Source organism: Armigeres subalbatus, chromosome 1, assembly GCF_024139115.2.
Source record: "Armigeres subalbatus isolate Guangzhou_Male chromosome 1, GZ_Asu_2, whole genome shotgun sequence".
Taxonomy (NCBI): domain Eukaryota; kingdom Metazoa; phylum Arthropoda; class Insecta; order Diptera; family Culicidae; genus Armigeres; species Armigeres subalbatus.
Genome location: NC_085139.1, coordinates 160918790 through 160934200, shown reverse-complemented (window position 1 = coordinate 160934200; position 15411 = coordinate 160918790). Strand labels below are relative to the sequence as shown.

Below are 15411 nucleotides of genomic sequence, written 5' to 3'. Positions count from 1 at the left end.
AAGAGCGCAGACACCACTGACATTGGCCGTATGGCGAGTTGGTGGAATTAGCTAGCCAAAATCATGACTGAAGGAGTTGTGCGCCGACTGACAAGCAGCATCAACAGAAAACTGCGAGAATTTCTTCAAAATAACGATTCATGATTCGTTTCTGTCATTCATATGAAATAAAATAATATAAGTTTTTTTTTCCATTATTAGAAAGTTTTTCGATGAAATTAAAAATTAAAAAAATACACGCATTTGAAAGTGCCGTATTTCTAAATGATCTGGTCTTCACTACATGCTCAACAAATGGTTTTCCCAACAAATGCTGCAGTGCATGTTTCGTTCGACCTCAATGTACCGTATTTTCATTCAAAAATACACTAAGTGCGTGTGGTGGACGGATTTCGAGTCAGGAGTAGTTGATTTTATTCATTATTTTATCATGTTTTTCGTAGTTTTTAATGAGTAAATGTTAAACACTTCAAAAGTAGAAACCTTCATGCTTCTGTGTCAATGACAAACTTTTTATTTACATTTGATTCCTATTTTCTAATGACGTTTTCATATACTAAAGAGCTAAGCAGAATGGATACGTTTGCGTGCGTTTTGACAGTTTTGCCATGGAAAAACTGTCAAAACGCACGCAAACGTATCCATTCTGCTCCGCTCTTAAGGTGCTTAAGTGTACGGATTTCGATGCCCCACGGTAATCAAAAAGCGCTCTGAAAATATATCATCATTTGAGCAGTTCGGTTTTTCTTAACGTCACGAAGGGTTGCTACAACAGAATACAGTCGCCTCTCCACATCGCGATATCGAAAGGACCATCGAGATAGGGCTCGAGGAATAGAAGGAAAATTGAAATGGGCACTAGATCCAGAAAAGCTCGTAGCTATGACAAACGACAACAAAACGAATGTCGTTTCTTGTTGTTGATGTGTTTGTTATTGTCCAAAGGTGGTCTAGTAGCTGAACAAAATATGATCAGAACACATCGAGATAGGGAGGTTATCGAGATGTAGAATGCCCGAATGTATATAGATTGAAGGGACCGAGAAAACCATCGACATAGGGAGAAATATCGAGATATAGAACATGGAGATGTAGAGAGTCGACTGTATTTCTTTATGGCACATATTCTTTATGGGGGCAGCAGGGCCTATGTCCAAGGGCTTGACGATCCCTCCCCAGGCCATCTGCGAGTTGTGGCGCCTGCCTAGGATGTGGTGGGGTTTGACAGTGGGCCCTGTTAAACCTCTATAAAAAGCTGCATGAATCCGCAAGTAGGCTCCGCCAAAGCGACCGTATGCCGCTCAAAGCGCACAAATCCAAGTCCTAGTGTTAGGTGGGACGCTAAACAGCCCTGACACGACGGCCCTCCGACGAGACAGGAGGTTTGCGCAGGCCCACAAAGCCGCCTTTAAAAACAACTATTACGAACGACATAGAAGATAATACTACTCGATACAATCGGCAACGACCTAGGCGACGAATAAAGGATCACGATTGGAAGCTTGGAACATGGAACTGCAAGTCGCTAGGCTTTGCAGGTTGCGATAGGATAATCTACGATGAATTACATCCCCGCAACTTCGATGTCGTAGCGCTGCAGGAAATCTGCTGGACAGGACAGAAAGTGTGGAAAAGCGGGCATCGAGCGGCTACCTTCTACCAAAGCTGTGGCACCACCAACGAGCTGGGAATTGGCTTCATAGTGCTGGGAAAGATGCGCCAACGCGTGATTGGGTGGCAGCCAATCAACGCAAGGATGGGCAAGCTGAGGATAAAAGGCCGTTTCTTCAACTATAGCATCATCAACATGCACTGCCCACACGAAGGGAGATCCGACGACGAGAAAGAAGCGTTCTATGCGCAGCTGGAGCAGACATACGATGGATGCCCACTGCGGGACGTCAAAATCGTCATCGGTGACATGAACGCTCGGGTAGGAAGAGAGGAAATGTATAGACCGGTCATCGGACCATACAGACTGCATACCGTATCGAACGACAACGGCCAACGATGCATAAACTTTGCAGCCTCCCGCGGAATGGTAGACCGAAGCACTTTCTTCCCCCGCAAGAATATCCACAAGGCCACATGGAAATCACCTAATCAAGTAACGGAAAACCAAATCGACCACGTTCTAATCGACGGTAAATTCTTCTCCGACATCACGAACGTACGCACTTACCGCAGTGCGAATATTGAATCCGACCACTACCTCGTTGCAGTATGTCTGCGCTCAAAACTCTCGACGGTGATCAACACGCGTCGGAGTCGTCCGCCGCGGCTAAACATTGGGCGGCTACAAGACGGTAGACTAGCCCAAGACTACGCGCAGCAGCTGGAAGTGGCACTCTCAACGGAAGAGCAGCTAGGCGCAGCATCTCTTGAAGATGGTTGGAGAGATATTCGATCCGCGTTTGGAAGCACCGCAACCGCTGCACTAGGCACGGTGGCTCCGGATCAGAGGATCGACTGGTATGACGGCGAATGTGAGCAGTTAGTTGAGGAGAAGAATGCAGCATGGGCGAGATTGCTGCAACACCGCACGAGGGCGAACGAGGCACGATACAAACGGGCGCGGAACAGACAAAACTCGATTTTCCGGAGGAAAAAGCGCCAGCAGGAAGATCGAGACCGTGAAGAGACGGAGGAACTGTACCGCGCTAATAACGCACGAAAGTTCTATGAGAAGTTGAACCGTTCACGTAAGGGCCACGTGCCACAGCACGATATGTGTAAGGACATAAACGGGAACCTTCTTACAAACGAGCGTAAGGTGATCCAAAGGTGTCGGCAGCACTACGAAGAGCACCTGAATGGCGATACGGCAGACAGCGGTGGCGGTATGGTAATGAACCTAGGAGCACGCGCGCAGGACATACGACTTCCGGCTCCGAATCTCCAGGAAATCCAGGAGGAGATCGGCCGACTGAAAAACAACAAAGCCCCTGGAGTCAACCAACTACCAGGAGAGCTGTTTAAACACGGTGGTGAGGCACTGGCTAGAGCACTGCACTGGGTGATTACCAAGGTTTGGGAGGATGAGGTTCTGCCGCAGGAGTGGATGGAAGGTGTCGTGTGTCCCATCTACAAAAAGGGCGATAAGCTGGATTATAGCAACTGCCGCGCAATCACATTGCTGAACGCCGCCTACAAGGTACTCTCCCAAATTTTATGCCGCCGACTAACACCAATTGCAAGAGAGTTCGTGGGGCAGTACCAGGCAGGATTTATGGGTGAACGCTCTACCATTTCCGGATAAACTGATACGGTTGATCAAGGCGATGGATCGGGTGATGTGCGTAGTTCGAGTTTCAGGGGCATTCTCGAGTCCCTTCGAAATGCGTGAAGGGTTACGGCAAGGTGATGGTCTTTCGTGTCTGCTATTCAACATAGCTTTGGAGGGAGTAATATGAAGGGCAGGGATTGACACGAGTGGTACGATTTTCACGAAGTCCGTCCAGCTATTTGGTTTCGCCGACGACATTGATATCATGGCACGTAACTTTGAGATGATGGAGGAAGCCTACATCAGACTGAAAAGCGAAGCTAGACGGATTGGTCATCAACACGTCGAAGACGAAGTACATGATAGGAAGAGACTCAAGAGAGGTCAATGTAAGCCACCCACCACGAGTTTCTATCGGTGGTGACGAAATCGAGGTGGTTGAAGAATTCGTGTACTTGGGCTTACTGGTGACCGCCGATAACGATACCAGCAGAGAAATTCGGAGGCGCATAGTGGCTAGAAATCGTAAGTACTTTGTACTCCGTAAGACGCTCCGATCGAATAGAGTTCGCCTCCGTACCAAACTGACTATCTATAAAACGCTTATAAGACCGGTAGTTCTCTACGGACACGAGACCTGGACGATACTCGTGGAGGACTGTTGGGAGCTGTTGGGAGAACCATCTATCGTTCACACCGCGAAAATCGGAAGACTGCGGTGGGCCGGGCACGTAGCCAGAATGTCGGACAGTAATCCGGTGAAAATGGTTCTCGACAACGATCCGACGGGAACAAGAAGGCGAGGTGCACAGCGGGCAAGGTGGATGACGATTTGCGGACCCTCCGCAGACTGCGTGGTTGACGAAGTGCAGCCATGGACCGAGCTGAATGGAGAAGACTTTTATGTGCAGCACAGGCCACTCCGGCCTTAGTCTGATAATAAATAAATAAACATATTCCACTTTGTTTACTGAGCGGATAGATAGCTGAGATTAATATACCTTAATTTCATCAGTATCTTTGCTCAGAAGATCAAATGATGGGATGGATTGCAAAACTTCAATTGGAAGAAGTCCAAGGTAAGAGATGCATTTACGAATATCTCTGTATGTTGGTATTTGGTGGAATCATAAAGAATTATAATAACCTGCTGAGCATAGGCCCATAGCTAACAACTATATTATTGATTGCTTGAACTTGGATGCAAGGTATCTTAGTGAAGGTGCCCAAAAAGGGTTACCTGACTGTATGCGATAACTGGCGAGGCATTATATTGCTGTGTACCGTTCTTAAAGTTCTATGCAAAATTATCCTAGCCCGGATTCAGGAGAAGATCGATGCGACTCTCCGGCGGCAGCAGGCCGGATTCCGTGCCGGAAGCTCCTGTGTGGACCATATTGTCACGCTCCGCATCATTCTGGAGCAGGTCAACGAATTCCAAGAGTCCCTTTACTTGGTATTCATTGACTACGAAAAAGCTTTCGACCGTCTCAATCACGAGAATATGTGGGGCGCCCTGAGACGCAAGGAAGTTTCTGAGAAAATCTTCGGCCTCATCGAGACACAGTACGAGGCCTTCTAGTGTAGAGTGCTGCACAATGGGGTCTTGTCCGACCCTATCCGGGTCGTAGCTGGAAAGGAAAGGATGTATTCTATCACCGTTACTGTTCATTATCGTAATCGACGAGATTCTGATAGGTGCGATTGACCGTGAACCGAACCGCAGGCTGTTATGGCAGCCTATAACCATGGAGCACCTAAACGACTTCGAATTAGCTGATGACGTTGTACTCCTCGTTCAACGGCGCTGTGATATGCAGAGTAAGCTCAACGGCCTTACCGAGCGCTCCTCTTCGGCAGGCTTAGTCATCAACGTCAACAAAACCAAATCGTTGGCTGCCTTTGCGAGTTTAAGATATATCTGGAAAAAACATTCAGATAAGGGAATACACCAACATACGAATTTTCAACTCTAAGGGCGAAGCCAGAGTAAACGCGACGTGCGATGCGACGCGACGCGACAGTGCAATTTGACAGCCTGTTGATAATGATTGTTATTCTTTTACGTGAGTCGCGTCGCGTCGCATCGCACGTCGCGTCGCATCGCACGTCGCGTCTACTCTGGCGGGCACCTAACGTGAAATCTGTGCTTTTGCTTGAGGAACAGTTTGGTTTCCGACGCGGTCGATCAACCATACACCAACCTTTTTCGGTTTTTGCTTTCGATTTTTAAAATAGTCAAAGGCTTAAAAAAATATGGGTTGCCATATGAACTGGGCTGAAAATATGTATGTCAAGAGATAAATAACACTGAACACGTGACGAAAGAAAATTTTCGACGGCGGCGCACGTGTCTAATCGATGCGATGCTGATAAAGACGGAACATTCGGACGCAGAAATCCTTATAGTCCTAATAACGGGGACCACTAAATAGGGGGAATGGAAAGAATGGTTCGGGAAGAAAACTACAAAGAAGTACAGTTCAATCTGATATATGTTATATAAAGAGTTGACCTTAGTCTTCAAACTTAGATTATTGAATAATAGTTGTCCGCCATGCGGCTCAGGTTAGTCTTGTAGGTATCACATGAGCGCTGGACGGCTGCCATTTCCGAATGCTGCTTCTGATCCTATTGACGAGTTACTTAGTGTCTTTGGTCTTCCAATCACCTTCGTATACAATGAAATGAGGCTCAGTAAACCAAAAATCCTTTATCACTTTTCGAAACATTTTCGCGCTTATAATTGTCCAGTCCACCGTATACTTTCCCAAGATCTTTGTTCGCTAAAAAGAATTGTACAATGCGCGCCGCAGATCTCCCTATTTCGAAGGCATGTTATAAACAAATTAACATGATTTAGTAAAAGTGTGTGAGCGACAATTTTCTGAATATTCTAAGGATTCATTCACATAAGCTAATAATTTTCTTAAAGTATTAACAACCCTCGTGGCTATGCGAGAGGACGATTACAGAAACGCTTAATCGAGTACTTTTGAGTTGTAGTTTGAAGCAAACTGCATCAGGTCCTTATCTTTATGAACGAAGGCAGAAGAATCAATTGCATATCTCCTTGTTCAGGTAGACGATATGCTGCCGGTGACAAAGGGGGACCAAGTTTACCGTGATGTCATTCGGAAATTAATAGCAGTGGTTCATCTGACAGAACTTGGAGATGCGAAGCACTTCTTGGGTACTTAAATAATGCAGACTGGATACTGTTTGTACAAAACAAACTCCGGATATACCTATATGTAGCCTTTTTAAAAATCCTGGGTGTGGTCTGAAATTTGTGATCTTTTTTCCAGGGCCAGCCTAATATGCAGCAATCTCGTTTACTTGATAAATAATGAAGCCTACCAAGCAGGGCTGACAATCGTCATCGTCATAGCACGAAATGCCACAGTTGCGACGAGTTGCATTGTCTTCATTGCTACTCTACACATCGTCAATGACGCGCACGACGTTAGCTTTCGTCGTGTAACCAAATCGTCATGACGACATCGAAGAACGAAGACTTCATACCGTTATTCTTCAAGTGGCAGCTGCCATGCGAAGATTTTTATTAATTCTTTGTAATAATGAATTTGAAGCAACGTATGAAAGCGTTATTAATGTTATCGATATATTTATGTTACCAAATTTCCTACTATTTGTTTATTTGAGACGCTATTATGTTTTTAACCAGTCCGTCTATAATGACGTGCAATCAATTGTGTGAAGAAGTGACGACGAAAATCGTCATAACTTTTGGCTGCGCGACTATCGTCGTGGTACGCATGCGGCACGAAGAAAACGAATAGGTGTTGCGTCGTACAATGTTATGACGAAGACTAATTTTTTTCGCTTTCTTCATACGACGAGAATGACTATTGTCAGCCCTACCAAGTCTTCACAGTGTTGAAAACGAAAGAAGGTTGTTGAATGTTCCAATTTTGAATCTAGCAAATTAAAGAAAAACACGATAGTATTTTTTTTTTTAATTTCTTGAGTTACAAATTTTAGCCGGACGTATTTATGGATGTTTCCGGATATAAAATAAAAGCACATTTACAAATAAAATTCTGTTGGTAAATATGTATATGTGAGTTAGTGTATGTGCTATTTCAATGTCATCCTTTTGATTCTGTGAAATATAATTGTATATGATTTGGATCATTAATTGCATCTGTTCCAAATGGTGGTAATTCAACGGTAATAATTGAGGGGGTCAAACGCAAAGGGGTGTAAGTGAAGAAAACTTAGTTTTGAGAAAAAATGGGTGCAAAGTTTTTCTTTATTTTTTCGTTTCATACAAATTGTATGAAAGTTCAAAAATTACTAATTTAATTTTCACATTTATTGTTAAGTATATTGCCGCAAAGCTCTAGAACCAATTTTTTTTCACTGTTGTTAACTCAATGTTGACCAAAATGTTACTTACACCCCTTTGCTTCTATCAACCTCAATTGGGATAATTTTCATTAAAGCGGTGTATTTACGATGTTTGCAACGCCAGCTTCATAATTATTAACTAGATGTAAAATTTTGAAAATTTTGTTATAACACTATAATTTTCTGTGTTACTCAACTTACAAATAGTATTGCTATATTTTAACATACGTAACTGTTTTTAAACAGGCAGTGCTACTCCATATCACAGCATATTCCTTGGTTAGCTATGGTTTTCATTGAGATGGTTATATACTGTTAGAAGGTGCTTATTTTCACACAACTACAAAATAAATTAAATAAAAAACGTTACAAAAAGACGATATATCGAAAATGTTAGTGTACTCTCATTAGGTGTTGTTACAAGGAAATAGCAAATGATAACACACGAGAAAAATATGGAAATGTATGGATTGGATAGTGTGTCAAACTTTAATACCAAAAAGTATGAAACGAAAACAGAAATGGGCTGCCAATGTCTATGAAGCAAGAGTTCATAATTACCTGGAAGGTTATTGACATAACCGCCATCCAAGAGTAGATGTCCGTCTTTCGGGTCACACAAAGGTGGCATGTATCCGCTCAGTGACATAGACGATCGAACATAGCGCCAAAGGGAACCTGCATTTCGTCGTTCGTCCGGGGCAGAGGAATTTCACGCATCGGTTTCAAATTTTGTTGTGTTTCAGTAGAGTGTGGTATGAAAGTAATTATAGTTCATAGTAGGAAAATATCAACCAGAAAACAATTCGTAACTAAGCAAAATGCCAAACAGTACTACCATTCTGCCAATAATCAAACATTACAGCGAAATATCCTAATTTTGCGTAAAACCAAACCAAACAGATTTTTGCTTTGATTGAAGGCAGACATCAACTGGAAGTCGAACGAAACAAAGAGATAAAAGAGAGCAAATTTGAGAAAACTCTCAGCGAGACAACAGCAGCCGTTGTTGCCGCGGAAATATTAAATCCTCAGAACGTATTTTTTTGGGATATGGCGTTAAATAACTTCGCAAAATGGCTTAAAAGGGCGGTTAGCGCTAATCAGACATAGGAAACATTACCATGGGTGTGGGTGCGTGCACAGCTGGCCGAGATGTCGGTGGTAAGGGTGAAGTACGGTATCCAGAGGTCCTCGATGCACACATCGCCGAACGTTCCCCGAATGGTTTGGTTGAAATCTCGTCCGGAGAACATGGATGTTATTGGATAGGTCAAGTCCATTAGCTGACGGCCCCATTGGGTCATTTTCTATTGGAAAAATAAATAAGTACCGAACAATAATAATTAGTGTTAATATTGTGAAAAATACTAAATTAGCATAAGAATTGTTTGCGGCAATAAGGTAGCAGCCTACAAGTCATTTTGGGTCAGACAACGCGTTAGGGCGAATTTTATTAACGTGCAATCTCTCACTGTATTTTTTTGTATTGTAATACAGTGTTCAGTTTTTACATAATGCATAATTAGGTAAAGCTCAAGCCAGATGATCCTGATGGTCTCTAGTGATGCGCGTTAATGATGTTAATGTTACCCGCAAAGTGAAAAGGCGTATTGCAGCTGCGAATAAGACTTATTACGGACTTCGTAACCAGCTTAACTGACTTTATACACCCATGAATGCATCTAATAGCGTCGGACAAAAGTTTAATATTCAAATTAGTAACCTGAGCATCGCACATTGAATTACTCCCCGTGATATTGAACATATCTCTTCAGAAGTCCTACGTACTTCGGCTCGCATTATTGCAAAAATCAGCAGTTTCGTGTCATTTTAATAGCCCTTCGCGATATGATGGGTACATAGCTACATTTCACTTCTTCTCAAAGGGAATTGAAAAAAAAAAGAAATTTTCAAACACTTATCCGCACAGGAGTAGCCAAAAGTGTAGATCGGATCCTGACTATTGAAAACTGATCGTGGAGCGAATGTAAACACCGGCACCGGTAGCAGCAAACTAGTAATAAGGGTGGTTCAAAAAATTGATTTGATCCGCCACGCTCAGTTGATCATGTTTCATGTTTTGGGTGTCCGATGGTTTGGGCTAGTTTGAATATTGCTTATCGTGCACAGGTCATCTGAGGTTTGTATGAGAATTAGTAGGGGAAAACGGTTCAAAATGAACCCCTTAAGCTTTTTCGATGTTTTCGCCCATATAAACAAAAATACCCAACCATTTCAATGTACAGGTGCAAAATTTACAAACCCAGCCACATTTCACAATGATCTCCTATTCAAAACAATAAGATTTTCATGACTTTCTAATGCATTTAAAAAATGTTTTAAAAATAGGCTTGGGGCAAAACGCCCGAATGGTGGTCCAAAATGACTCAATTGCATGTAAAATGATGGTGAACGCATGGTTGTTTGTTTTTTCTTAATGGATTGAACTACAATCTTACGGATGTGGTGGAAAAATAGCAAATCGTTAAATTTGAGTGAATATGAAGGGATTTTACCAATTTTTTCCAATGGAGCTCAATGATGGATAACTAATTATGAATTGTAATAGTAATATTCGTTCATAAATGTACTACAACAGATTATATGAGTGATTTTATGAGTGAGGCCATTTTGCCCCAGGGATGCGTTTTGGACCGTTCTCCCCTATGGAGAAACTGATTTTTACATTATACTGATTGGTGCGCTTCGCCTTCGGAGCTGGCAAGGGGAGAGACCATATGACTGGATGAAACATACAAGAACTTTCACTCAACAGACAATGTATATTGAATGGTCGTTCCAAAGGTTGGTAGTCGATTTTGTTCGAAGTCTTTAGTCATGATAATTAAACTTCTCAGAAAACATCGGTGAAACGGCTTGTGCTAGCCAATTTGAAGGCTCAGGATTTTGGAGGACAGTATTCAAAACTTCCTTCAACAGAGAGAAAATTGAACCGCACAGCGCGAGAGTACAATGCGGTATGAAAGCTGCATCATTAATTTATCTATCTATCTATGATGTTAAGCAAAACCAAATGTAATGTTTTGTTCCAGGTCGTTCGTTCTTGTGCCTCAAGTTGTCAGCCTCACTGCACGCCGCCCGGCCGCACGCGCATCTTCCTCGATTGCACATAGCTATCGAGTGCGGGGTCTACTCCGGAGCCAACGTCATCTTCCAGTTTCTCTGCTAAACATCATTTTTGCTGGTCTATCTTCCAGCATTCACACAACATATCCAGCCAATTGTAACCTGCCGTATTTTATCAGCCTGCCGATGTCTGCATTTTTGTACACTTGTACAACTCGCGATTCATGCGTCTGTACCATTCATCATTTTTCACTACGCTGCCAGTATTGATTATTGAACGTAATTATTTTCGCTCAAACACTCCGAGAATTCGATCGTCTGCATCATTTAACGTCCAACGTGTCTCATCTATTTCTATTGCTGAATCAACATTTGGACTGTCCCGTTCTCTGCCAACCATCAGGTACCTATTTTTAACTGAGTTTCTGATCTGTCATATTCTCTCAGTCTCCCGTTTAAGATTTATTTATTTATTTAAGGTATACATGAACAGACTACTTATGTCCTAATGATGGTAATAAAAAAATATGCGCGAAAGCCTGTTTCACTGCTATGCGATTTACATCAATGATGTCGATATCATACGCAAAACCAAGGAACAAGCAGGACTTATTGATGATGGTTCCGTTTCTTTGGACACCAGATCTTCGTAAATATTACATCTTCCAGAGCTATGTTGAATAGCAGATTAGAGAGCGCATTGTCTTGCTTTAAACCATCTAACATCACGAACGCTCGATTTGGATCGATCTAGCGTCGCACGAATTCGCCTAATAAGCTCTGTAAACAAAACTACTTTTTCGTACCTCCGTTTCTTACGCCGGATGAGTTTTTTCTTAGTTGTACTAAGTTCTTTATATCGTTCTCTGGTTTGATGTGTAGCCGCTACGAGCATGCGGCTCCTGGCTTGGCTTTTCTCATATGTCGCTCTTCGGCACTCTACATCGAACTAGCCTTTTGGTTTCCTTGTGTGGTACCAAGTACTTTTGTGGCTGTTGTATTGACCGCCTCGTGGACTTGCGTTCATTTTTTTTCCAGTTGGGTGCAAGATGAATACAGTACTAGGTGCTCTAATCTGTTGCTGCGCCCTCACCAGACAATCGCTGTATGTTCAACCGCATGCTTCTCTTACGCAACCACCACTTTCACCTCTGCAGCTCTCGTGCAAGGAGGGCAACTCGTGCAGGTTCCAACAAGGTTCTAACCAAGATGAATACACTACTAGGCGTTCCAATCTGCCAAACTCACGATTCAGCCATCTTGGATTTTAGTATGGGAGAGCCAGCCGGTTTGTTTATGTTTTACACCGAAAATGAATTTTTCACCCCCGCCTTCTTCTCGTCCATAAACTTGGTAGATTGAAACACCTAGCTGTGTATTCATCTTGGTTCTAATGTTCCAAGTTTCAACCCGATAGTTCAATCTTGTTTTCTTCGATTAAATTTTTCGGGGTTGATTATTAGTTTTTCGATATGCCGCCTTACCAGGGCTGCGATATCTAGCCATGTGGTGGAGCTGCCATCTTAGTAGTAGCTGACGTGACAATGCATTTCTTTTTAAGTCGTTCTTTACGGATTAGACGCTGTTTTGAGCCGTATCTAACATGTGAAACAGGCGTTCATGCAGGTTTGTTTGAGGCCCCCACTCTAGGACTAGGCTAGTGCACTTTGGTAGACCGCTCTGTATAAAACCCTAATTTTTTGGTGATCATTCATGGACAAGGGACATGAGGCGTGAACGTTAAAATAGGTAGAACGAAAAGCTTTTGAGATTTGAAGGTGATTATACAATCAAGCCATGTGGTGAATTTCAAATTCACCACACGGTTTTCTACTCCTATTATCAAAAGTTCAAATCTAGCGTAATTATTTTCGTACAATGCTGAAATTAAAGTCGATTGCTTAGCATAAGTAAGCAAACGATCTACGGATGTTTCATCTCCATGGACGTTAAGGTTCTCTCAATTCGTGCTCTTGAAAAATTACTAGTTTTTTACTTAATTTACTGGTTTCCAAGATGGCCGATTTGTGGCTTTGTTGTATAAGCACCTTAAAGCGATTTATTCTGTGGCATAATGACGCAGATGTTGTTTGTAATCATGAGCGGTATCAAGCGTATACAGAAAATATAATTAATTGTTTAAAATAGAACAGATTTTATAGGCTGGTCGCTTAGTGCGAATGTTGAATGGAATAATTGCGAGAAAAGTATTAAGGTGGTTATACAACAAAGCCACAAATCGGCCATCTTGGAAACCACGTGCTTTTTCTAGTGATTTTTCAAGAGCACGAATTGAGAGAACCACAACGTCCATGAGGATGAAACATCCGTAGATCGTTTTCTTACTTATGCTAAGCAATCGACTTTAATTTCAGCTTTGTACGAAAACTATTACGCTAGATTTGAACTTTTAATAATAGGAAGAGGAAACCGTGTGGTGAATTTGAAATTCACCACATGGCTTGATTGTATAATCACCTTAAGGTGATTATAGAATTAAGCCCGTGGTGAATTTCAAATTCACCACACGTTTATCTACATACATTTCCAGAAGCCCAAATCTGGCGTAATAGTTTTCGTACAGTGCCGAAACTCAAATTATGATTATTCAGCATAACTAAGCAAACGATCTACCATTATTTCAGCCCCATACGCGTTATGGTTCTTTCATCTCGTGCTCTTGAAAAAAATATTGGAAAAGCACTTGGTTTACAAAATGGCCGATTTCTGGCTTCATTCTATAATCACCTTAAACAGAGAATCGGATAGAACCTGGCGACACCGTGAAAGGTCACTAACACGCTGACTGCACAGTGTACGCAGTTTAAACGGATCAGAGATACTTAAACATCCGGAAAACTGGAGGAACATCGCCACACGAATTGAGATTGAAAATATTATCAGGGACATTGATAAAATTTTAAATACCAGGTCGGGATTCGAACTCATAGTAACATTCAAATGGTCCTTTTTTCTGTGATGTGCGGTAGATCTCACTAGTGTTCAATCGCTATGGGGATGTTCGGGAAGTGTTCGATCGCTCGTACATTAATAACGCAAGGAATTTGTGTTGGGTTTTCCACCTCATCGTGAATTTTGTTTACTTCAATTTTGTTTTTTGTTTTTCTACAGTAGTTAACATATTAAGTGGTTGTCCTTTAGGCCCTTCAAATTTGATTTTCTTCCTAACTTTACTATTTTATAATGATTTTACAGATTGTATTTTAAATTGAAGCTATCATTTTTGGTTCATTTTCAAATGAGTGCCCTAGTAGCACCCTGATCCGAATGCAAGCAACGGACCCTAAAATTTTCCTGACACTCACTAAAGCGCTCGTGTAGTGTTTTAATACCGACCAAACGGTGGGTCTCAGAAGTTCTTGTCCTGAGCGGAGTGTTGAGGATTGAGATTGAGTTTTTATGTCGGGCAGCCTGCGTTGGCGGCGCTGAGGTGCGATTTAAATCTTTACACACGTTTTTACCGAAATTTTGTTCGAGGATCCATGTCTGTTCTCTGTGAGCAAATGTAGAGCATTTATCAATTTCTTATTGATGATAGTATTTAAAGTTTAAAAATTCTATTAATAAAATTTTGAAACTTGGGCAAAATGTGCTATTTTAGGTGAACTGTCCCGTTTTCCAAACAAAAAAAACAGCACCAATTTCGTTGCTTCTTTTTGCTAACATGCGTGCTTACTGCTGAAAAAATCACAACAATAAGAAACAAGTCAAGGAGCAGTAACCCTACTAGTAGTACTAGTAGTCGTTTAGTACCAATCACAACTTAACATATGGTCAGTCATATGCCAAGACTCGTACTCATCCCGGTGTCAAATTGATTACGAAACCAATCACTTTCCGTGGATGAGCAATCCAAATCTCTCTGGGCTAATTTTATTCTTCTTCATCTACCACCGTTGCCATCGCTGCCTCAGCCATCATCGGCCTCTAGCCGTGAACTCCGAGCGATGCGATGGGCGATCCCATCGATCCCAACCGATACCACTGCATCCGACCATCATCAAGCACAGAATGACAACAAAATTGCGCCCTCTTCTTTCATGCATATTTGCAGACCCACCAGCAGCTCTCCCGCTGGCGACTGCATGCTGTGTAGGTATACACAGCGAACGAACGAACGAAACGAAAAATGCGCGAGCAAAAAGCACATCAGTACGCGCTGCTGTTACAAATTGTAATGACCCGTACACGGCAGACACTGCTTCTTTTATACACAAAGAAAATCTTGCGGTGGACCCGAAGTCCCGTGACTCACAGAATTGTGATGTCCGTGTTAGGAATGCACGGGATTAATTACATATGTAATTTTTGATGGCTTCGAAAAGAATTAAAATTCTTAATAACTTATCGTTAATAATCTTAAGTTTCAATGAAATTGGCAAATTGCTGGAGAGTATCCGAGTCGATTGATATACAAATCCTTAAAATCCATCGAAAGATAAAAGCGCTAGTAACATTCGAAATCTTCCCTTTCAGCGTAACGCTCTCGATTTCCAAAAATCTAAATGACACCCAGTATAGTAAAGAAAGACGTAAGTCCTACGTCAAAAGCGCAGGTGGACGTTATATATACGGATTTCAAAGCGGCTTTTGATAAAATTGGCCACAAGAGGCACAAGATACTCCTTCGGAAATTGTCGCGATTGGGCGTTTCGGATAGACTCGTTGCATGGTTTTCATCATACCTGTCTAGCGGAATA

General features: G+C 42.1%; 1 protein-coding gene across 3 annotated transcripts in view; it reads right to left on the bottom strand.

Annotated features, from left to right (window-relative positions):
• The window catches only part of LOC134205431 (neuropathy target esterase sws), a 29585-nt gene that overhangs the window by 7303 nt on the left and 6871 nt on the right, over positions 1–15411 (bottom strand). Inside the window, exons 9-11 of one of the 3 annotated variants that reach the window (XM_062680674.1) lie at positions 8724–8910; positions 8162–8278; positions 7727–7940 (exon numbers count right to left, since the gene is read on the bottom strand). In XM_062680674.1, coding sequence (XP_062536658.1) covers positions 7933–7940; positions 8162–8278; positions 8724–8910 — 312 coding nt within the window. In that variant the 3' untranslated portion in view covers positions 7727–7932. Of the gene's footprint in view, positions 1–7726; positions 7941–8161; positions 8279–8723; positions 8911–15411 lie in introns of those variants that run through there. The other 2 variants (XM_062680672.1, XM_062680673.1) reach the window with 2 other exon arrangements.